The sequence below is a fragment of the Crocuta crocuta genome, unplaced genomic scaffold (assembly GCF_008692635.1).
Source record: "Crocuta crocuta isolate KB4526 unplaced genomic scaffold, BGI_CrCroc_1.0 scaffold303, whole genome shotgun sequence".
Lineage (NCBI taxonomy): Eukaryota > Metazoa > Chordata > Mammalia > Carnivora > Hyaenidae > Crocuta > Crocuta crocuta.
The window spans coordinates 3,660,866-3,685,448 of NW_027528276.1; the positions used below are offsets into that span (position 1 = coordinate 3,660,866).

At 42.0% G+C, this 24,583-nt stretch overlaps 1 protein-coding gene across 8 annotated transcripts in view; it reads right to left on the minus strand.

Annotated features, from left to right (window-relative positions):
- RHBDL2 (rhomboid like 2) overlaps positions 1-24,583 on the minus strand; it is a 46,151-nt gene that overhangs the window by 4,812 nt on the left and 16,756 nt on the right. For 6 of the 8 annotated variants that reach the window (XM_077753162.1, XM_077753155.1, XM_077753161.1 and 3 more), the window contains exons 2-6: positions 22,437-22,703; positions 18,944-19,092; positions 14,756-14,868; positions 3,863-3,963; positions 1,180-1,240 (exon numbers count right to left, since the gene is read on the minus strand). In XM_077753162.1, coding sequence (XP_077609288.1) covers positions 1,180-1,240; positions 3,863-3,963; positions 14,756-14,868; positions 18,944-19,092; positions 22,437-22,682 — 670 coding nt within the window. In that variant the 5' untranslated portion in view covers positions 22,683-22,703. The remainder of the gene's footprint in view (positions 1-1,179; positions 1,241-3,862; positions 3,964-14,755; positions 14,869-18,943; positions 19,093-22,436; positions 22,704-24,583) is intronic. The other 2 variants (XM_077753158.1, XM_077753163.1) reach the window with 2 other exon arrangements.

Sequence of the window (24,583 nt, forward strand, 5' to 3'; positions counted from 1 at the left end):
GTCCTGATAGTGACACTCAACAGCTCAAGTGACAGCTCTGCTCCACAGCGACTCTCCTCAATGACCCCAGACACATGCTGTCCTTTCCGTGCTCACAACTTACCCTCACATTTTCTATTTCTTATGGACAAAAACAGTACATAGAGTATGTATAAGCTCTAAACAAGTCGCTGCTCTTCTCTCAGGATGAAATCTTGTTCTTACAGCTAAACTGTCCTTAAACTGGATTTAGTCTCTTTCCTCTGAGGTGGTTGGCCCTGTCCCCAGCAATGTGGATAACTGAACTCCTGATACCAATTAGCAGAACCATATTTGCTTACAATGCGGACGGCCCACCTCTTGGGTTTTATCAAGTGTCACTTCCATCTTGGCCATCAGGTCTGAGCCTACAGGCCGTCCCCAGAGTCTGCCTTCTCCCCACACACTCTGTGCGGCTCTGCGGCTTCAGCTGGACCAGGTTCAGAAACACAAGGCCCCAGTGCGCCTTGGCTCCTTTGTCTTCCACCCAGTGTGTCCCCACCACCACCCAAAACCTCCCCCAACGTTCAGACTCAGCTAAAATCTCCACGTCCACTGCAGACAGAGCACTCTTCCTAAACCTCTTCAGCATGCAATTCTCTACTATAAGTCTTAGAGATTTCAAAAGCCACATCCACCTCTCTGCTGGGTCCCTGACCTCTGAAATCCTTCACCCTCTGCTCCTATCTTCAGCCCTCAGCCAGCACTCCCTTGGATCCTAGACTATCAGTTTGTGGGGGTTTTTTTTGTTGTTGTTTGTTCTTTTTAACCTGAGAATTTAGAAATTGATGAAGAAAATAGATTAGGTCAGTGGTTTTTAAGCTTTCCCTTCTCAGACAAAATCATATACAGAATCCAATGTATAGATGAGAAAAAATCCAGTGTATAAACAGAAAAGAAGCTATGGTGCTTGAAGTAGACAAAGTATCTGCCTCTCCTGACTTACCCCACTGCAGAAAGAAACAAAAAGCAAAACCTCATTATTAAGGCGCCTCTAAAAACCACCTGTGGGGCTCTGTGAAAACTCCATTTACCTTTCTGCTCAAGGCTAGGAAGCCACAATTAACTTGTCACTCCATACCAGTGTTTAGGAAATGTGAGGCCTCCTGGAGGTCTACTCAATAAAATGGAAGGTGCGAAGTGTTCACAAAACAAACTTACTTATGAGGATGATGATCAGTAGTCTGACAATTCCAAAGGCAGGGATCATTTCTCGAAAATTCTTGCAAAGAGATAAATAATAATAGTCATATTGTGAGCTATCTATTGGTAAGTGAAACCCCAACTGTGCTCTCTCTTCGTCTACTTTTTTGTTTAAAATTTGAGTGTCCAATATTTACAAAACAAAGCAATGTGGCAAGTGCCCAATTTTCAAACGCATTTGGGAAGCACAATGCTGGTGCACTTTGGAGAACAAAATGAAACATGATATTTAATTCTGTGATATAAACTAGACATAACTGAATTAGCAACAAAGAATCTAAATATAAATAATATGAAATCAACACTTAACGTCATAGAGAGAGGATAGAGAGATGCTGTCAAACTAAGTTTGATGAAATATGATTTTTTGGTTAATATTCATTCGATGCTTTATCCTCTTTCCAAATAGGGGTTAGCGAAGACTTAACTAAACTCTGAGTATTACGTTAGTTTTTTAAGATAATCTCCCCAAAATTTAAAATACTGGTTTAAAAAATAAAGTTTTGGAGACCCTGAGCCTGCTTTGGATTCTGTGCCTCCTTCTCTCTCTGCTCCTCCCCTGCTCATATTCTGTCTCTCTCTCTCTCTCTCTCTCTCTCTCAGAAATCTAAAAATAAATAAATAAATAAATAAATAAATAAAATAGGGGCGCCTGGGTGGCTCATAAATAAAAGATAAAGTTTTAGCTTCGAAAAATCTGAATCCAGCTTACAGTACCCTCCTGTGTTACCAAAGAACTGCTGAGTCAGAAACATAGCTCCACTATAATTTATTGAGTTATATCTCCCTTCCCTTTCATGTTATTAACTCTCTTCCCAAAGGGTAAAGATACTGAAATACTCATGTTTATTCTAAATTAATTATTTTCGAACTGTCGTGGTCACAACCTACAGTAAGAAACAGTTTACATAAAAATCCCGGACACACATAAATCAAACAATGTTACATGTGATATGTACTGAAATTTTTTTATTTTTTTATTTTTGTTTATTTTTTTTTTCCAGGTAGGCTCCATGCGCAACATGGGGCTTGAACTCGTGACCCGAAGATTAAGAGTTGCATTCTCTACCAACTGAGCCAGCCAGAGCCAGGTGCCCCTCTTTTTGTTTAATTTCAGGTCACAATCCCTTAAAGTATATTCAAACCACTAATGGGATTGCAATCCAAAGTTTGAAAAACACTTTTCTAAATGACTTATATTTTTGGAATAGTTTTATAATTGCTTCATGGGGCGCCTGGGTGGCTCACTCAGTTAAGCATCTGACTTCGGCTCAGGTCATGATCTCACGGTTCATGGGTTTGAGTCCCGCATCAGGCTCTGTGCTGACAGCTAGCTCAGAGCCTGGAGCCTGTTTTGGATTCTGTGTCTCCCTCTCGCTCTGACCTTCCCCTGCTCATGCTGTCTCTCTCTCTCTCAGAAATAAAATTTAAAAAAAAAAACACACATTATAATTGCTTCATATTTTTCCTCCCAGAGTATTTTTAAAGTATACCTACATGATTAATGGGTTAACAACTAGTCAGGATTTAACAGTAGGCTGTTTTAAAAACTGGTTAGCAGGGTACCTTGGTCACTTAGTTGGCTGAGCATCTAACTCTTGATTTCAGCTCACGTCATGATCTCAGGGTTGTTGGATAGAGCCCTGCATTGGGCTCCATATTGAACATGAAGCCTGCTTAAGATTCTCTTTCTGCCTCTCTCCTTGTCCCCCTCTGCTCCCTCCCTGACCACACTCACTCTCTCTCTAAAAATAAAAAAGGGAGGGGTTGGCATACACACGTACTGTATCATGGAGTATAACATGGTTTGCCAACTCTGGAGGGCAATTTAGCATTTATCTATGGAAATGTAAAGGCTTTATCCAGTAAATCCACTTCTAGGAATTTATCCTAAAAAAAGTCACAAATACAAAGAGATAAATGTAAGAGAACATTCTTACAGCGTTATCTACAAGTGTGAAAAGCTGGTGTCACCTCAATTTTTTTCCACTGAACGATTAAATCAGGATTCAGCTATACAGTGTGCTGTATACTTGTACAATCTGTATGCACTTGAACAGATTGAAGTGGATTTCCGTGAGCCAAAATGGGGTCATGAGTAGATGGGGTCAAGATAATTTCTACCTTAAGATATATAACAATATCTTTAAGAGTGGATCCATTTTTATAGCCTTCATGTTGGCAGGATTTTGAATACATACAGATAAAGGTTTGGGGGCACCTGGGTGGCTCAGTCGGTTACACATCCGACTTCAGCTTAGGTCATGATCTCAAGGTTCATGAGATCAAGCCCCACTGTCAGGCTCTCTGCTATCAGCATGGAGCCCACTTTGGATCCTCTATCTCCCCATCTCCACCCCTCTCCAATCCCTCTCTCCAAAAGGGATATCTCTGAAAGCATGTATATGAAACCATTAACAGACTGTATTAGAGATTTTTGACTTTCTATTTTTCGATTATATTTTTTTTATTCATCACTTTGGAGATCGGGAAATAAAAATCAAGATGAAAGAAAAATTCTGGTGCTTAGAAGGAAGATGAATGTTCAGTAAATACTGATAAATGAAGATACCATGATTCCCAAATACCAGTTATGATTTAAAAGAAAAAAGTCCATAGATTCCATTCCCAAAGTTCTTACCACTAGAACATTCATAAAATAGCCTCCCATCAGAGCATAGACTCCTCCTGAAGCACCCACAAGATATCTGAGTGGGTCAAAAATGGAGCTGGCAAGGGACCCTAAAGAATAAAACACAAAGGATCAGACATAACTGTTAAGAATCATGAAAAATAAATCATTCTAATATAGTGTCGAAGTTGGAAAGTTTGGACCATTACCATATTAACAACAAATGTATTCTGTTTGTCCCTTCCATACTATAAAGGAACAGATGTGTGGGCTAACTACCTCCATTTTTCTGAAATATTAAATGTTCAACATGAAGACAGAATAATGAACAAAAAGCACAGACTCTGGAGCCAGAATTACCAGCTGTGTGACTTGAACAAGATTCTTAACCTCTCTGTGCCTTAGTTTCCCTTAAAAATGGAGATATTATTAGAACTTACCTCAATGCATTGTCAGGGGAAGTAAATTAGTTGATACGTGCATCATGCAAACACTGCCTGATGTGTTATGTACTTATTAGCCGTTGTTTCAAAATATTGCATACCTTTAGCCGAAACTATCAAAATACCTTAGACATTCCAACATTTTTTAAATGTTTATTTCTTTTTGAGGGAGAGAGAGAAAGCAAGAGGAAGAGAGGTAGAGAGAAAGGGGAACAGAGGATCTGAAGCAGGCTCTGCCCTGACAGCAGGAAGCCTAGTGTGGGCTCGGACTCATGAACCCAGAGAACGTGCCATGAGCCGAAGTCCGACGCTCACTGAGCCTTCCAGGCTCCCCGACAGTCCAACATTTTGTTATCTAATGGCTAGCCTTCTCACGGAGTCAAGATGTGGCCTCAGAACACTTATCAACACAGCTTTCAATCAGATCCACCAACCAAAATGAAACGTGTCCACTAACCCAAACAAGACTTTAAAACCACCTTATACAAACTCTAAGATGTTCTCTCGGTACTGCTCTGTTCTACTACTTAGTTTTTTGCTTTGAAGGCCCTCCTTCATTCTTTAGGATACTATGTAATACCTACTTTGTGCAAGAAAGACAAAGTGGCCCTAGGATCTTACAAACAGAGGAGTAAACAGTTATTATAAGAAGCAGAATAAAACAACTACTATGATTTCTTAAATGTAATGAATTTGCTATGGAAGCACTTAGGAAGGAATGGTTTTTCCAGCAGAGGGGTGGAAGCCCTGCTACTCTGAGAAGGAGGAGATAACATTTTGGTTAAACTCTAAAATATCTTTAAGATTTGGAAGGAAAACAAAGGAGGAGAAAATATTCAGAACTTAAGGAACTGGAAAAGCAAAGACATGCAAACAAAGGTATATGGATGACTAAAGATCATTGAGTAGTCCAGTAGGGTTAGGGCAATGGTCTTCAAAGGGTAACCTTCAGACTAGCGCTGGAGGGATTGCATCTTAATCATATGAGTAATTTATTTTTAAAATACAGATGTTTTAAATCTGTAAAATTTTACAGATTTTACAGGGGAGCCTGATGGCTCAGTCGGTTGAGCATCAGACTTCAGCTCATGGCATGATCTCACGGTTAATGAGTTCGAGTCCTGAATCAGGCTCACTGCTGTCAGGACAAAGCCTGCTTCGGATCCTGTTTGCCCCCTCTCTCCCTGCCCCTCCCCTGCCCATGGTCTCTCTCAAAAAATAAAATCAAATAAAATACAGATACATGTGTCCACTTCTGACCATGATGGGGTAACAAGGATAAGATTTTCTCTTCTGCTGGAAATAGCTAAAAGCACTGGACAAAATGAAATGGTGATCTCCAAGATAGTGGACATCAGATGAGAAAGGACGGTGAACCCTGAGAGGAAAGACGTAAATGAGGTGAATTGTCAGATTGCCCAGCTTACTGCCTTGAGAGAGATTACAGGCTAGAATGTGCAAAGGGGGAAACCAGGTAGATCTCAGTAAATTTTAAATTGGTGAGATAAGAGTTTAAAGTCCAGGTAGTGGGGTGCCTGAGTGGCTCAGTGGGTTGAGTGTCAACTTTGTCTCAGGTCATGATCTTGCAGTTCAAGAGTTCGAGCCCCATGTCAGGCTTTGCACTGACAGCTCAGAGCCTGTGTCGGATCCTCTGTCTCCCTCTCTCTCCACCTCCCCTGTTTGTGCTTTCTCTCTCTCAAAAATAAACATTAAAAATAAATAAATAAGGGGAACCTGGGTGGCTCAGTCAGTTAAGTGTCAGACTTAAGCTCAGGTCATGATCTCATGGTTCATGGATTCAAACCCAGAGTCAGCTCTGTGCTGACAGCTCTAGCTTGGAGACTGCTTCAGAGTCTGCATCTCCCTCTCTCTCTGCCCCTCCCTTGCTTGCACTCTGTCTCTCTCTCTCTCAAAAATAAATAAACATTAAAAAAATTAATAAGTAAAAAATAAAGTCCAGGTAGTGCTAGGCAGCTGGAGTTTGCAAGACAGAGCACCAGAGAGGAAAAGAGGTGTACAGAGAAGCACGTGAAGAAATTACCTGGGCCAAGGAAAGTCCCACCAGAAAAGAATAGAGAGAAGAGTAAGTGGTTTTTTTTGTTTTTATTTTTTTAATGTTTTATTTATTTCTAGGAGAGAGAGAGAGAGACAGCGTGAGCGGGGGAGGGTCAGAGAGAGAGGGAGACACAGACTCTGAAACAGGCTGCAGGCTCTGAGCTGGCAGTCAGCACAGAGCCCGACATGGGGCTCGAACCCACGAACTGCGAGATCATGACCTAAGCAAAAGTCGGACGCTTAACCAACTAAGCCACCCAGGCGCCCCGAAGAGTAAGTAGTTTTGCTCTCACAGCACCAGAGAGGCTAAGTCACTTTCCAAACTAGAAAGCTTCATAATTCATGGGGCATTGGTTAAACTACACAACACTAAACATGACTCAAAACCACAGTTTCTTTTTTTTTATTTTTTCGTAGTTTATTTATTTTTGAGGCAGAGACACAGCATGAGCAGGGGAGGGGCAGCAAGAGAGGGAGACACAGAATCTGAAACAGGCTCCAGGGTCCGAGCTGTCAGCACAGAACACGATGCGGGGCTCGAACCCACAAACGGGGAGATCATGACCTGAGCAGAAGTCAGACACTTAACCGACTGAGCCACCCAGGCACTCCTCAAAAACACAGTTTCACCTCACAAACCTTATCAGAAAGTTTCAAACTGCTTCCAAGTAACCATGTTCCAGGACACATTAAGGAATATTTATAGGAATGCAATAATAGTCACCGTGCAAAGGTTAAATGTCTAGCATCCAAACAATAATGGTCAGACATGCAAAGAAACAGGAAAATATGACCCATAATGAAGAGAAAAATCCACCAGTTCAAACCTCCCCAACCTGACACAAGTGTAAGTTTTAGCAGATAATGGCAATAAATAATTATTACAACTGTAAACCATATGTTAAGAAGTTAAGTAGAGACATACGAGATATAAAACACTCAGACTTCTAAAGATGAAAACTACAATGTCTTGGGGCACCTGGCTGGCTCAGTCAGAAGAGCATGTGACTCGATCTCAAGGTCATGAGGTCGAGCCCCAGGCTGGGTGTAGAGATTAATTACATGAATGAATGAATGAATGAATGAATGAATGAATGAATACAACTTTAAAAAAAGAAAATGATAACATCTATAATGAAAAAATAAATAAACTGGTTGAGTTTAATGACAGATTAGACATTGCAGAAGATTAGCAACCATGAAGATAATGGCAATAAAAGTATCCAACATGAAACACATAGAGAAGAATATTTTTAAAAATAAATACAGCATCAATGATCTGTGGGTCGATTTCAAGCAGCCTACATAATTAGAGCTCCCAAAGGAGAGGAGGGAAGTCAGGTACAGTAAAAATAGAGCATACTCTATGATCACATATATATAAAATTCTAGAAAATATAAATTAATCCATAGTGATCAGTAATTGCCAGGGAGGGGCAATGGAGAGAGATTCTCAAGGGTCACCAAGAGTGATGGATACGTTTATTGCCTTGACTTTGATGATAGTCAAAATCCGTGTAAGATGATAGCTTCCTGATTGTATACACATATCAAAATCTACCCTATTATACACTTTAAATGTGTGCAGCTTATTATACGTCAATTATACCTCATTAAATAGAGGCATAGTAGATCTGGGTGGGATCTGGATCGCGTTAGCTAGTACGAGCTCTCCAGCTGATTGTGATGATTCGTCAGACTGGGGAACGCTGGGTGGGATTGCAGACCAGCACGTCTCAGTCTTCAACGTGTATACAGATCACCTGTGGATGTGCTCGAAGGCAGCATCTGTTAGTGGGGCTGGTGTGGGGCCCAAGAGTCTGCATTTTTAACAAGCTCCCAGGTGGTACCAATGCTGCTGGGCCATGGACCACGCTTTGCCAGGAGCAAAGATGAGGAAACCAAAGTTGTTTGACATATCAAGCAATCTAGAAAAAAAGAAAAGCAAGAAAGACACCTCCACAACTTCTGGAGGTGAAGGATATGTTTACAACATAGATCGTAGTGAGGGTTTCACACGTGTGTACCTATCTCCAAACTCATCAAGTTGTATACGTTAAATATGTACAGATTTTTGTATGTGAATCATATCTCAAAAACGTTATTATTTTTTTAATATTTTTTAAATTTATTTCTAGGAGAGAGAGAGAGAGACAGTGCGAGCAGGGGAGGGTCAGAGAGAGAGGGAGTGACAGACTCTGAAACAGGCTCCAGGCTCTGAGCTGGCAGGCAGCACAGAGCCCGACGCGGGGCTCGAACCCACGAACCGTGAGATCATGACCTAAGCGAAAGTCGGACGCTCAACCGACTAAGCCACCCAGGCGTCCCTCAAAAAAGTTATTAAAAAAGCATTTTACATCGAGTTCCCCTTAATCTCTTCATAATTTCTTTATGGGAAATATATATAATGTATAAGTATATATGTGTGTTTCTTTATTGGGATATTAATAATTAATATTAATAAACATTATGCAGTGGCTCCACAATCTTGGATGTTTTGACTGTCTTCTGGGAACTGTCAATGATTTAGGAAGCATATAACATGATCGAACCTATGCTTGAGGAAGGTGACCCAGGCAGCAGTGTGAAGGGTAGACCGGAATGGCAGAGACACCTGCCAAAAAGCTACTGCAAAAACAGACAGAGGGTGTGAACAGGTTAATCATGTTCTCTCTTTTCTCCCTCCTCTGAAACTGAGGCAAGGCTGAGTCCACGGATTGAAATCAAGCTGCAGGGGAAACGAGCACAGAGGCTAGAGCCAGGTAGGACCTCACCCACACCGAGGTTTTCAAAGGTGTACGCAGGAACGGAAAAACAGGTGTGCGGGGGAATGGAAATAGAAGGTGGAGAAACAGGATCCACAAAAGTAGGAGGGAAGCACGATGGGGAGCTGTGTCACTAAGCATTGCCAATTCTGCGCCTTTAACACGTCTCATGAATGCTTCCTGCCCTGTGGCCCCACTGTTCCAGAAGGCTAGCAACATTTTCATTAGTTCAGAAATGGTGAGCACTGCAAAAGGGTGGATTGTGTCCCCCGAAAAGAGGTGTTGAAGTTCTAACCCCCAGCATCTCAGACTGTGACATTATTTGGAAATAGGATTGTTGCGGATATTGGAGGATAGTGTCCACAAATAGGATTGTGTCCTTATTAGAGGAGATGGGGACATATAAAGGGAGAACTCCACATGATGAGGAGGCAGAGGTCACAGTGCTACATCTGCAGGCCACGGGGTGCCAAGGACCGATGGCCACGGCCAGAAGCCAGGGGGAAGAGAGGAAGGATTCTCCCCTTGTGTATCGGAGGAGAGCGTGGCCCTGATTTCAGACTCCTAGCCTCCAGAACTGTGAGGCAGTGCAGTTCTGTTGCTTAAACCACACAGTGTGTGATTCTTGCTATAGGAGCCCTAGGAAACCGATACAAGCACCCATTACAATAGAAGTATCCTAACTTATTTATGGGTTGTGCATAGAAGTACTACTATACTACCGCGGGTTTGTTGATGCCAGGTACATTTTATTGGTTTTCTCTCATAGACTAGTATGGTTTTTTTAATATAATAATAGAATTTTTAAAGGACAAAACATTGATTACACGATATTTTTAAATCATTTCTACTTTATTAATGGTACAAAAATGCGTATCAAGACATGAAGAGACATAAATGCATATTACCAAGTGAAAGAAGCCACTCTACAAAGACTGTATGATTCCAACTGTCTGACATTCTGGAAAAGGCAAAACTACGGAGACAGTAAAAGGATCAGTGGTTGCCAGGGGGTGGGGGTGGGGGGTAGGGATGAATAGTGGAGCACAGAGGATTTTGAAGACAGTACTCTGTATGATACTGTAATGATGGATATGCCTTCACACATTTATCCCGAACCATAGAATGTACAATGCCAAGGGTGAACTTTTTTATGGATTCTGGGTGGTTATGATGTGTCCATGGAGGTTCATCAGTTGTAACACATGCCCACTCTGTTGGGGGATGTTAATAATGGGGGTGGGGGGCTATGCATGTGTGGGGCATGGGGTGTATGGGAAATCTCTATGCTTTCCTCTCAATTTTTCTATGAAACTAAAACCACTCTAAAAAATTAAGTTTTTAACTTATAAAATCTTTCAATGAGCAGATTTTTTAAATAAGCTTCATTCGTTTTTTTAAAATCCTCATTACATATCACAACCCTGAAGCACAAAGGTATACTTCTTATATTTATTTTGAGGTGGGGACAGAGGGCGCACACACATGGGTGCGCACAGAAGAGGGACAGAAAGAGGAGGAGCGGGAAGGATCCCATGTAGGCTCCTGTGCTGTCAGTGCAGAGCCCAGCTCAGGGCTTCATCCTACAAACTGTGAGATCATGACTTGAGCCAAAATCAAGAATCAGACACTTAACCGACTGAACCACCCAGATGCCACACAAAGTTATACTTCTAAGTGCAGCTGTCTTCTATAGAAATTTCTTCTTACTCATTGTTGTAGCCAAAATGTAAAATTTTTAAATGAAATGTAGTTTCAAATGGGAGGGTTACATCATTGACTGTGCCTACTCCAATTATGAAAAAAATGTGTTGTAATTTAGGTGAAAGCCACCATTCCCAGTACCAGTCATTTGTTCTTACAGATTAATCAAAAAGTGTTATGGAGCGCCTGGGTGGCTCAGTCAGTTAAGCATCCGACTTTGGCTCAGGTCATGATCTTGCAGTTCATGAAGTCAAGCCCCACGTAGGGTGAGCTCGAGCCCCCATTGGGGCTCCACACTCTGTTCTCCTTCTCTCTCTGCACCTGTGGGATTCTTTCTCTTTCTCTGCCCCTTGCTCACTCATGCTGTCTCTCAAAACTAAATGAAAGAAACAAAGTGTTGTGAAATATGTTTAAAACCCACTAAAACTCTTAACTAAGAAAACTTAAAACAAATTAGGAAATTGTTTCCCCCCTTTTGAAATGTTTATTCACTTTTTGGAGAGAGAAAGATGAAGCATGAGTGGGGGAGGGCAGAGAGTGAGGGAGACAGAATCTGAAGCAGGCTCCAGGCTCTGAGCTGTCAGCACAGAGCCCGACACAGGGCTCAAATTCACAAACTGTGAGACCACAATTGGAACTGAAGTCAGATGCCTAACCGACTGAGCCACCCAGGCGTCCCTTTAAGTGTGAACTTCTAAGACTTGTTGCACATTCCTAGCAGCAAAATCACACAAGGAGAAAATGATTTCCAATTATCAGTTTTCAGAATGCCCTTTCAAAGCATGAGTGTTTTTGGAAAAGCAGTTACATTCTCCCTCCTTGTGTGAAAAAAGCTATTATGTCCTTAAAGGAACACATTTTGTGTTTGCTTTTTCAACAACATCTGTTAAGTAGCATCCTACTGAAAGACTTTTGTTACCATAGGGGGTAAAAAGTCAGCAAATTAGACACTCATCTTTTTGTGAAAGAAACATGCATAGCCTTTAAAATGAGCAAAAGAGGGGTACCTGTGTGGCTCAGTCAGCTGAGCATCCAGCTTTGGCTCAGGTCATGATCTCACAGTTCATGGGTTCAAGCGCCGCATCGGGCTCTATGCTGACAGCTCAGAGCCTGGAGCCTGCTTTGGATTCTGTGTCTCCCTCTCTCTCTGCTCCTCCTCCACTCACACTCTGCCAGTCTCTCTCTCAAAACTAAGTAAACATTTAAAAAGTTTAAATAAAATAAAATGAGCAAAAGATTAAAGGAAACTCTCTAACTGATTTCAAGACTCCTTATATAGCTACAGTGGTATGGACTACATGGTATTGATGGAGGGATAACAAATTGGTCAATGGAAAAAACAGGAAACCCAGAAAGAGTCCCCACCAATACAGCCAACTGATTTTTGACCAAGGTGCAAAAATATTCAATGAAGGAAGTAGAATTTTCCAATAGATTGTTGTGAAATAATTGGATATCCAAAAAAAAAAAAAAAGAACCTCAATCTAAACCTCACATCTTATACAAAAATTAGCCAACTCAAAAATGGATCACATGTATCAATGTAAAATGTAAAACTATAACTTTAGAAGATAATGGAAAAACTTCAGGACCTAGGGCCCAGTGAAGAATTCTCAGATATGACCAAAAGCATGATTCATAAAGGAAAAATTGATAAATCGAACTTCATCAAAATTAAAAACTTCAGCTCTATGAAAGACTGTTAAAACAAGGCAAAGACAAACACACTCTGAGAAATATATACCTGTAAACTACATATTCAATAGAGGGCTAGGATCTAGAATATGTAAAGAACTCTTAGAATTCAATGATTAAAAAAAATCTAATTAGGAAATGGGCAAAAGACATGAACAGGTATTTCGCTAAAGAGGTGATACAGATAGCAGGTAAGCACACAAAAAGATGTTCATCATTAGCCATTGGAGAAAAGCAAATTAAGACCAAGATGAGATCTCACTACACAGAGGAGAGCTAAAAATAAGAAAGGTGACAACACAAAATGCTGGTGAGGACGTGGGGAACAGAATTACTTATACAATACGGGGAGGAATGTAAAATGAAACAGCCATTCTGGAAAACATTTTGGCCAGTTCTTTCAAGACTAAATATGCAACTACCATACAACCTAAGAACTGTGCTCTTGGGCATTTATCCCAGAAAAATGAAAATCTACGTTCACAAAACTCTGTACTTCTGTTCACAAAAACCTGTACACAAAGGTCCATAACAGGTTTATTTGTAATAGCCCCAAACTGGAAACGACCCAGGTAGTCTCCAACGAGTGAAGGGTTAAACAAGAGGCAGTACATCCATGCCACAGAATACTACTCAGCAATAAAAATGAATGATCTGTTGGAACACCTGGGTGGCTCAGTTGGTTAAGCCTCTGACTCTTGATGTTGGCTCAGGTCAGGATCTCACCGTTTGTGGGTTTGAGCCCCATGTTTGGCTCTGCACTATCAGCGAGGAGCCTGCTTGGGATTCTGTCTCTCCCTCTCTCTCCCCCTCCTCCACTTGTTTTCTCTCTCTCTCTCTCTCAAAATAAATAAATAAACTTAAAAAAATTTTTAATTGTTCAAAAAAGAAATGAACTATTGTATGCAACAACCTACATGAATCTCCAGAGAATTATGCTGTGTGAAGAGAGCCAATCGCATAGGTGATATACTGTATTATTCTATTTATACAACATTCTTGAAGTGAGAAAATTACAGAAATAGAGAACAGTTTAGTGGTTGTCAGGGGCAAAGGAGGGTATAGGGGTGGGAAAGAAGAGAGTATGGCTGTAAAAATGCAAAGTGAGGAACCCGTAGTTCTGCACCTTGACTCTATCAATGTGGAATTCCTGGCTGTGATACTCTACTATAATTTGCAAGCCTTTTCCATTGGGGGTAACTGGCTAAAGGATACATGAGACCCCTAGGTATTTATTTCTTACAACTGTGATGTAAAAAAGTTTAACTGAAAACAAATTGTTTACAATAAATAAATGGATGGATGGAAATTCTAATATTTTCTGCTTAAACCAAAATGGATCATATTAAGGCACACCCCGTTTCAGAGATCACTGGCGTATGCTGCTAGCCCCTACTGAGGCTTTGGGCCCTCCAGTTCTCTCTACATTCTTTTCAAGCTGTCTCTCTGAAGTGGAAATTTGCTCATGTTACTTCCTAAGACCACTAGTCTCACAAAGTGGGCCTTCATGATCTGGCTGTAGGTCCCTACCCAATATATGCACATGGACACCAAACTACACACAACTTACAACTGTACAAAACTCTGACTCTGACTCTGATATACCTGAGGACAGGCACGACAACTTCTGTCTGCTCATCTTTTTTTTTTTTTTTTTTTTTTTTTTTTGAGTGAGAGAGCTCACAAGCAGGGCAGAGGCAGAGAAAGAGGGAGAGAATCTTAAGACAGAATCTGCAACCCGGTGTGGGGCCTGAAGCGGTCTTAATCTCAAAACCATGAGATGACGACCTGAGCCCAAATCAAGAGTCAGACACTTAACCGACTGAGCCACCCATGTGCCCCTCTATCTGTTTATCTTATCTCAAATATTTTAATTCTAATTAACTTCTTTCTTTTCGTTTTTCAAGTTTACTTTACTCACCATCCTGAGATCAAGAGTCACATGCTCCTCTGACTCAGTCAGCCAGGCAACCCTCTAACTTACTTCTTTTTTTTTTATTTTATTTATTTAAGTAATCTCTACACTCAGCATGGGGCTCAAACTCATGACTCCGAGATCAAGAGTCACATGCTCTTTCGACTGAGCCAGCCAGGTGCCCCCAATTAACTTATTTTTAACACTTATCAGATTCCCTACTACACTAAGAGTGCAATAAATGTTAACTAAAATGTTTATTACTTCTGCTTTGCTTATTGCCTCCTAAGAGGCACGGATTCCGTGTCACCCTCAGAACACTGACCTGCAATTACTCCAGCCAGGTACACCAGCCCTACTCGGAGGCCTTTGTGGACCATTTCCAAGGGAATACCCAGCATGAGCTGCATAACAAGATTCCCCAGGATGTGCTGAACTCTGCAGAGACAAACACAGGAGTCAGATTATTATAAGCAACCCACATAGTTATTTCTTCAGGACATTAGCAGACTTGCTTAACTCAAATTCCATTCTCTAATTTTTTTAGGTGACTTTTTAAAAATAAAATCTCAAGGGGCACATGGGTGGCTCAGTCGGTTGAGCATCCGACTTCGGCTCAGGTTATGATCTCATGGTTTGTGGGTTCAAGCCCCGTGTCGGGCTTTGTGCTGACAGCCAGCTCAGAGCCTGGAGCCTGTTTCAGATTCTGCGTGTCTCTCTCTGTGACCCTCCTCTGCTCATGCTGTCTCTCTCTCTCAGAAATAAAAACATTTTTTAAAAAATAAATAAATAAAAATCTCAGCACAGAGCTTCAATATGCAATCTCTCTGTGACCCTCCTCTGCTCATGCTGTCTCTCTCTCTCAGAAATAAAAACATTTTTTAAAAAATAAATAAATAAAAAAAATCTCGACACAGAGCTTCAATATGCAAAACAGATAAAAGGACATTTTAGAAGCATATATCTATTTTATAGGTTCTGTTTTATGATAGTTACTGACAATGTCAGAGAGTGATGAGGCTAGCTTAGGGAACATAACTTGAATTTAGGTTTAGATGACAATTGCCAACTCATGTCAGCCCCAGCTTCGGTTACATGGTATTGAGAATATCCTAATTCACTCATATTGAGTTTAAATTTCAATCTTTTTTTTTTTTAAGTAGGCTCGACACCCAACATGGGGCTTGAACTCAACTTCAAGATCAAGAGTAACGTGCTCTATGGACTGAGCGAGCCAGGTGCCCCAAATTTCAATAGGTTTTTAAACAACCAGTCTTGAAATCTTAGGCTATTCTTTAATAAGACAGAGATGGCAAGAAAAACCTCTATTCCCAGTTCTACATTAAAAAGTTGAAAAACAAGTTCACCAGAATGAAAAAGAAAGTATGAATATTAGCTAAATTTTGTATCTCTCATTACTACAGTTTGACATAGAACACATCTGCCTATACAGGTGGTTTTTATTATAGTTTTTAAATAGGTAAAAAATATATTTTTATTTTTTTAACATTTTTATTTATTATTGAGAGAGTGAGACAGAAGATGAGCATGGGAGGGGCAGAGGGAGGGGGAGACACAGAACATGAAGCAGGCTCCAGGCTCTGAGCTGTCAGCACAGAGCCCAACGCAGGGCTCAAACTCACAAACCATGAGATCATGACCTGAGCCAAAGTCGGACGCTCAACCAACTGAGCCACCCAGGCGCCTCGGTAAAAATGTTTTTAAATAAAATCCATATTATTTTCCTTATCAAACCCCACAAGCATCTCTGGAAAATCTCTGAATGTACTTTGGAACATTTCCACATTACAATAATCCTTAATTTAGTAGCACAAGGCTTTATTTTTTTCTAAAAGAGATTTCGGGTTAAACCAAAAAGGTTAAAAAAAAATATGTGTTGGATCGTCCACAAAGTGCAAGAGCTTTCATATTCGTTTTAGGGATTGTGTTTTGGGTTATAATTTACTTAACAGGCTTTCGGGGCACACCCTGCAGAACAGATTACTTAACTTTATGGCCACGTGTGCACCAGCCACAACTATCACTGTCCAAGCCATCTTCAAAGACATACGAGAAGTAACATGTAATTCAGCACAAAAGAGTCTAGCAAGGACAGTTACGCGAGTCTTATGGAGAGCGCAGATATAAAGAGTATTTGGAAATACGTGGACTTTGTGAATTTGAACAAAGTCAGAGGAAGCCATCCCATCTTATTCTTTGGGAACAGGTTGAGGACAAAGTGACCAATCAAAACAAAAACAAAAACAAAACACAAAGAATGACCCTTAGCATTCTCTCTGCTGCTCAGTAGCAAGTAGAAATGGCATAAAGATGAGATCTGGTCATATACTCGGAATAGAAATACCAGTGTTTTTCGTCCAAATTTTATCTACCCTTCCAGGTCCAACTTGAATCCAAGTCACCTGTGAAGCCATCCCCAGCCCGATCTTTCTTTCTTTCCATTTATATTACAGTAGCTAATCCCACGTCCATTTCCTTATCACTTGTCTGCCTCCCTTCGTGATGCTGGAAGAGCTAACGTTGACTTTGCCAACCTCTCTTAGCTAGGGGTAGCTGTGTCCCATGGCTCTGGCTAATGAGATGCAAGTACGAGTGGCACCGATGGGAGACTAGTGAGAGAGCTTCTTTCCTGACAAAAGAGATGGATGTCACCAGTACCTGGTACTACCTTTCCCCTTCCTGCTTTTAATACCAAGCTACAGCTGCCAACTTACAACCATGAGAGAAAGGTCAAGGAAAAAGCAGAGATGCCAGCACAGAACCAAGTGTCTTGGCTTCATTAAACTGGTGAATTAACCACATACCTCTGGGCTTCTTATGTGGTAAAGAGTTAATCTCCATTTGTTTAGGACCCCATTAGATTTTTGATTACTTCCATCCAAGAGCATTCCTAACTTATACAACCCCGTGTGTGACCTACACAGCCTTGAGAATTCTTTCTGAGTGCTGTATTATGTATCAGGCACTGCAAAAATTACATTATAATCACTGTCTCATTTAATCACAGCAACCTTATGAGGTTGGTAGTAATACCCCACTTTACAGATGTGGAAACTAAGGCACAGAGACGTTAGGTAACTATTCTACACTATAATACTCTATGGCCTTGCATTACTATTTAACTGACTTTTCTCCCTTATAATTTTAAAGTCTTCGAGTACAGAACCACATTTGTTCAGAACACGGTAAATGGAAGACCAAACTGAAAGTATCCATGGAAACTGGGCAGTTAGCAATTTTGTCCTTGACTTGTCAAACCTCAGAGCCCTGTGTCCTGCCATGGATACCTATTTAGCCACTGGCCAGAGTCATCCTCCAGGGTCCAGAGCTGGCTAGGTCTCATAGATGAAGTTGGCCTCATCTGAAACCCCAAGCGTTCACTGGAGGAGGTGGGGTCCAGCAGCAAGCTCCTCACTGTCTACAGTGGCCATGGTGAATTGTGGATTCTGAACAAGGTTGTAAAAGACTACTAGTATATAAGAAGCTATAAACGAAAACTAATGCCCATTGTTTGTATTATTGCAGATGGACAACAGTATCATACACTCAGCAAAATGGTCATGAATTAATTCTTTTTACGTGTGTGGCACGGGTGGGTAGGGAGGGACTGATGATTCATATCCTAAAGGGAACGTTTTAACAACATCAAACAACTAGGAAAACATATGTGTGGTTTAGTAATGATTGGGTCTCTTCTCATTACTGTTCCTATATAATCACTAGCATTAGGCCGCCATATGCAACATTAAGTACATTAGACTTGGAGTTAGCACCAATGGGGTGAGGTTCTCACTCTGCCACATAGCCATGGGACATGGAGCAAGCAATACATCCCCTCAGCCTTGTACATGAAGCAGCAGGAATAATACTTGCCTCCTAGGGTTGCTGTGAGGATCAGACAAGATATGGTTATGTAAGTGCCTTATCAATAATAAAGCACCAGGGGCGCCTGGGTGGCTTAGTCGGTTAAGCGTCCGACTTTCGCTTAGGTCATGATCTCGCGGTTCGTGGGTTCGAGCCCCGCGTCGGGCTCTGTGCTGACTGCCAGCTCGGAGCCTGGAGCCTGTTTCAGTCTGTGACTCCCTCTCTCTCTGACCGTCCCCTGTTCACGCTGTCTCCCTCTCTCCTAGAAATAAATAAAACATTTAAAAAATAATAATAATAATAATAAAGCACCAACCAGGGGCGCCTGGGTGGCTCAGTCAGTTAAGCATCTGACTTCGGCTCAGCTCATGATCTCATGGCTTGTGAGTTCGAGCCCCGCACAGGGCTCTGTGCTGACAGCTCAGAGCCTAGAACCTGTTTCGGATCCTGTGTCTCCCTCTCTCTCTGCCCCTTCCCTGTTTGCGCTGTCTCTACCACTCTCAGAAATAAATAAACAATAAAAAAATTAAATAATAATAATAATAATAATAAGGCACCAACCAAATGTTGGGGGTTACAGGTACTCACAGTCCACCTCCTCCATCAGCGACTTAATATCATTCCTTACCCAGCATGTACCAGCATATAGGAGATGAACCTCCAGGCTTCCTCCCTCTTCTCAGGACTGTAGATAAAGGGGCTCTCCAGGATGCCTGTGTCCAGGGTGATCCACTGTTTCTGAGGCTTCCACACAGCATAGTAAATAAACACTGCCAGCTGACAGGGAGGGGCAGACATGAATGTTAACCAACTTCTGCAGAGAGTGGCCCCATTTAAGCCCACGGGCACTACCTTGGTTTCAAACAATTAGCTCTCAAGTGGGCCATTCCATAGCACGTGCTCAGGAATTAAATTTCCCTGCTGCATATCTGCCCATGTAACCGTGGTCACAGCCTACTTCCTCCAGTGAGTAGGAGCAGCCCTACACCAAATATAAAGAAGATGCTTTCTGAGCCCTCCCTACCCCCTTAAATACCCTCTGCCCTCATCTTTTCATTCCCATTTAGTCTGTCATTTACACGGTAATATTCAGTCACTGCTGGCTTCCAAAGAATAGAAGAAGGAAAGGGAACAATAGAAACTTTACAGCAGAGAAGCCTGGCAAACACAACCTTAACCAAAGGATGAAGGCTCATGTCACCAGGGACAACATGTGGATGTCCCCTACTTCCTGATGTGATATGATGAGACAGGCATCATAACTATCCAATCATCAGACAAGTCCACTTTGGGGATAATCTACAGAAACCTGCCCTATTCTCCTCAAGACTATCAGAGTCATGAAAACAAAGACAGCCTGAGAAACTGTTGCAGATTAGAGGACATTGTGGGGACAGGACAACTGAGTGTGAGAACTCTGGGTTGCAGGATACAGAAGGGACAGAAAGAGGACATTAATGGACAAGTTGGTAAAAATAAATATTAAGGGGCGCCTGGATGGCTCAGCCAGTTAAGCGTCCAGCTTTGGCTCAGGTCATGATCTCTCAGTTTGTGAGTTCGAGCCCTGCATCAGGCTCTCCACTCTCCATGCAGAGCCTGTTTTGGATCCTCTGTCTGTCTCTCTCTCTCTCTCTGTCTCTTTCTGTCTCTCTCTCTCTCTCTCTCTCTCTCTGCCCCTTCTCTGCTCACGTTCTCTCTCTCTCAAAAAATAAACATTAAAAAAAATATTTAAAAATAAATAAATAAATAAATAAATAAATAAATACTTTTATTTAAGGGGCACCTGGGTGGCTCAGTCAGTGAAAATTAAGAGCAGGAAAATTAAGTCAGGATGAAATTAAGAGCATCCAACTCTTAATTTCAGCTCAGGTCATGATCCCAGGGTTGTGGGATCGAGCCCCACATCAGCATGGAACCTACTTGAAATTCTCTCTGTCTCCCTCTGCCTGTCTCCCCTGCTCGTGCTCTCTCCCTCTCTAAAATAAAAAAAAAATTAAAATTAAAAAATAAAACATAAAGCTTTTATTTAAAAACCTGATCTTGGAGCACCTGGGTGCCTCAGTCAGTTGCACGTCTAACTCTTGATTTCAGCTCAGGTCATGATCTCACGGTTGTGGGACAAGCCCCATGTAGGGCTCTGTGCTGACAGCTTGGAGCCTGTTTGGGATTCTCTCCCTCTCTCACCGCCCCTCCTTCACTTAGTCCCTCTCTCTCTCTTTCACTCACTCTCATTCTCAAAATAAATAAATAAACATTTTTTAAAAAACTGATCTTTCAGAGCACCTGGCTGGTTCAGTCAGTAGAGTGTGTGACTCTTGATCTCAGGGTTCTAAGTTCAAGCCTCATATTGGGTATAGAGATTACTTATAAATAAATAAATAAATAAATGTTTTTAAAAGAGAAACATCTCTCTGAGAGAGACAGGTATCTTTTTTTTTTAATGTTTTATTTATTTCTAGGAGAGAGAGAGAGAGAGAGACAGCGTGAGCAGGGGAGGGTCAGAGAGAGGGGGAGTCACAGACTGAAACAGGCTCCAGGCTCTGAGCTGGCAGTCAGCACAGAGCCCGACGCGGGGCTCGAACCCGCGAACCGCGAGATCATGACCTAAGCGAAAGTCGGACGCTTAACCGACTAAGCCACCCAGGCGCCCCGAGACAGGTATCTTAGCACCTGCTCTATGACCCTTCCTTGGAAAACTACCCTCTCCACAGCACTGACCACAACAGTCATGTTTTGTATGATGTGGCCTTATCCTAGTATGCCCCAATTCCCCCCGCCCCCTAGCACTCACACACCTGATTGGACCGTGGGCAGGCCAGCCCATCCATAGGCTGGAAAGATAACATGATAGAGTGCGCCAGGAATGTTGACACATCAGCCTTTTCTTTATCTGACCCACAAGAGGCTAGGTCCCTGTGACAGTTCATTACATGAGTCAGTTTGGCTTTAGGCCATGATACCCAGATATTTGATCAAACATCATTCTGGATGTTACTGTGATGATATGTTTTAGATGAGATCAATGCTAAAATCAATAGACTCTGAGTAAAGCAGATTACCCTCCATAATGTGGTGCCTCAACAAATCAATTTAAAGCCTTAATAGAACAGACTGATCTCCTCTGAGGGAAAGAAAATTCTGACTTTGAGGGAAAGTATGATTGCCTTTGAACTCCAGCTACACCTCTTATCCCCATAGGTCTCCAGTCTGCCGGCCTACCCTAAATTTTGAACTTGCCAAGCTTCTACAATTACATGAGCCAATTCCTTAAAATCAATCCATTTCTCTCTCAATATCTATGTAGAGTTGGATGGATGGATGGATGGATGGATGAATAGACTGATAGTGTGTGTGTGTGTGTGTGTGTGTGTGTTTGCATGTGTACACACCCTATTACCTGTGTTTCTCTAAAGAACTCTGACTAATACCACCTTGATAATGAAGTTGAGACATCAATAGGATGAAGAGGATTCCATTAGAGACTTCCTAATGTCCCTGAAGTCACACGCCACACACATACATCCTCTGCCAATTTCTTTATAAGACATCATGGTGTAGGAGATAAAGGTAGGTACGATGAGGCTCAGGACAAGCCCAGTGCTGGCCCAATGGACATATGTGACCTTGGGCAAGTCATTCCACCTCTCTGAGCCTTGTACTCTTTTCTGGAAAATAAAAGGGCTTACTTGATCAGAGTCTGAAATAACACTACCTGCTACCACAGTACACATCATTAGAGGATCCCTTCTTTTTTCCCTACTGAAATGTGGAGGCAGCCTATAGCCTATAGAACCAATCAGTTCATGAGATCAAACCAATTTGTGACCCCAAGATTATTTGGTTTCTAAAGGCCCAACATCTAAAATGAAACGAAGCCACTGAAATTGTAGTCACAGCTGGAAAGGGGACTTGCTTGGAAAATAAAACTCAACCCTTGGCTGAAAGTGACTGGGATTATAGGAAAGACCTAAGGAGGCTCCAGGGAGGGTGAAGTTGAGTTCCGTGTGTGCTGTACGTGCCACCATCAAGCTCTCTTCTCTTCTCTAGATGTGATCGAAGCCACCGTATGTTCACAACTCCCCAGTGGTACCCGCACGAGCACCACCACACAGCCCACTCACCTCGGCAATGCTGATGGAGATGATGAACACGGGGGGTGGGAGGCAGTTAGCTCTCTCCAAGTATGTTCTTCGGACCTTTTCAGGAAGCATCCATTTTGAGACAACCCTGTGGACCTTTTTATTCTTGAAGGGGTCTTTACCTCCCCCATCCTCTCGCATTTCCTTCTCTTCTTCCAGCTCTCCTTTCATGTCTCTATCCAAATTCAGATTCACGCCCTCCATCTCCAAATCGCGATCAGCAGCCATTGTCCTGGGTCTTCCCTCCACCTAAAAGGGATATGAATATCAAGGAAAAATAGATGACTTTATAGTCTTTGGGCCATGGATCTTTCCTGAGCTGTCTGGTACAACCATTGGTTTCCTAGGCCTTTCCTGTATATTAATAGAAGGCAGTTGAAGATCTGGTGTCCACATACTCATAATATCTATACCCTCATCGCCAGCATGTAATTGTGACAAAGTAACAAAGGAAACAAAGGGAAATTCTACCCTTCCTTCACCTCTGCCACTGACTGTCAAGTCAACCATCAGTGTAAAAGATGCCATGGCCATGAAGTGATGCATCTCAGAGCTCAAACCATGCACACCACATAACTGAACCCAGTCTCCTCCAGCTAAAGTGAATGGTCCCCTTTCCCATTTAAATTTTTTTAATGTTTTTATTTATTTTTGAGAGACAGAGAGAGAGCGAGCGAGCAGGGGAGGGTCAGAGAGAGAGAGGGAGACACAGAATCTGAAGCAGGCTCCAGGTTCTGAGCTAGCTGTCAGCACAGAGCCTGATGCAGGGCTCAAACCCACGAACCACGAGATCATGACCTGAGCCAAAGTCGGACGCTTAACCGACTGAGCCACCCAGGCGCTCTGCCTTTCCCATTTTAGTTTCATCTTGCTTCTACTCCCAGGCCAGACACAGGTCTCAGATTTCTGACTCAGAAACAAAAATGATTTATTGAGCATCTACTGTGTATCAGGCACTATACTAGGGGCTTTCACATCTATTGACTCATTGGACTTCCACAATAACCCCAAGAGGTGGGGATCTGTAGTCCTGTTTCTAGATAAAAAACTGAGCTGCCCATTCTGCTTCCCAAAAAAGAATCAAACCTACATCTTCTCTAAGTTACCAGTTTCTTTTCTAAAATACCAGCACTGCCCATTCTGTAGTACCCTTGAGTTAGGAAGGCCATTCCTCCCGGCACAAGGTCAGTACCCTTGCTGAAACACATCTTCCCAATGATGCTCTGACATCCAAAGCTCTTGGCTGAGCTCCTCCTAATTTCCACAAGTATTCCCTTAAACTCAGGGCACCTGGGTGGCTCAGTCAGTTGAGCGTCTGACTTCTTCAGCTCAGGTCATGATCTCCCGGGTTCGTGGGTTCGAGCCCACGAATCGAGCTCTGTGCTAACAGCTAGCTCAGAGCCTGGAGCCTGCTTCAGATTCTGTGTCTCCCTCTCTCTGAGCCCCCCCTGTTCATGCTGTCTCTCTCTCTCTCTCTCTCAGAAATAAATAAAACATTTAAAAAAAGTATTCCCTTAAACTCAATCCTCAACATTCAATTATTCAAGCATTTATTCAGTAAATATCTATGGACCCCTACTATGTATCAGGCCATCATCCCTAGTCCAAAGGGTTGACAATGTAGTAGAGGAGGCGGAGGTCAATAAAAATCATACAAATAATTGTATCATTACACTGTGATAGAGGACACCAAGCAGGTGCATAAGATACCAAGGCAGCATGTCTGTAACAGAGAGGGCTGATCCATATACTTGCCTCTCCCTGGGCCGTGTACTGTCTTTCCCTGTTGGTCTGGTTCTGCTATCTCCTTTAATGTTTATTTATTTATTTATTTATTATTTATTTATTTATTTATTGAGAGAGAGAGACAGATAGAAAGAGAAAGAGAGAGAGAGAGACAGCACAAGCAGGGAGAGGGCAGAGAGAGAGAGGGAGAGAGAGAATCCCAAGCAGGCTCCAAGCTGTCAGCTCAGAGCCCAACAAGGGGCTTAAACTCACAAAACATGAGATCATGACCTGAGCCCAAAACAAGAGTCAGGCACTTAACCGACTGAGCCACCCTGGTTAACCATGTTCTCCCGGTTCTGTTATTTTTTACTCCTGGTTAAACTACTTAAATCATTCAAATA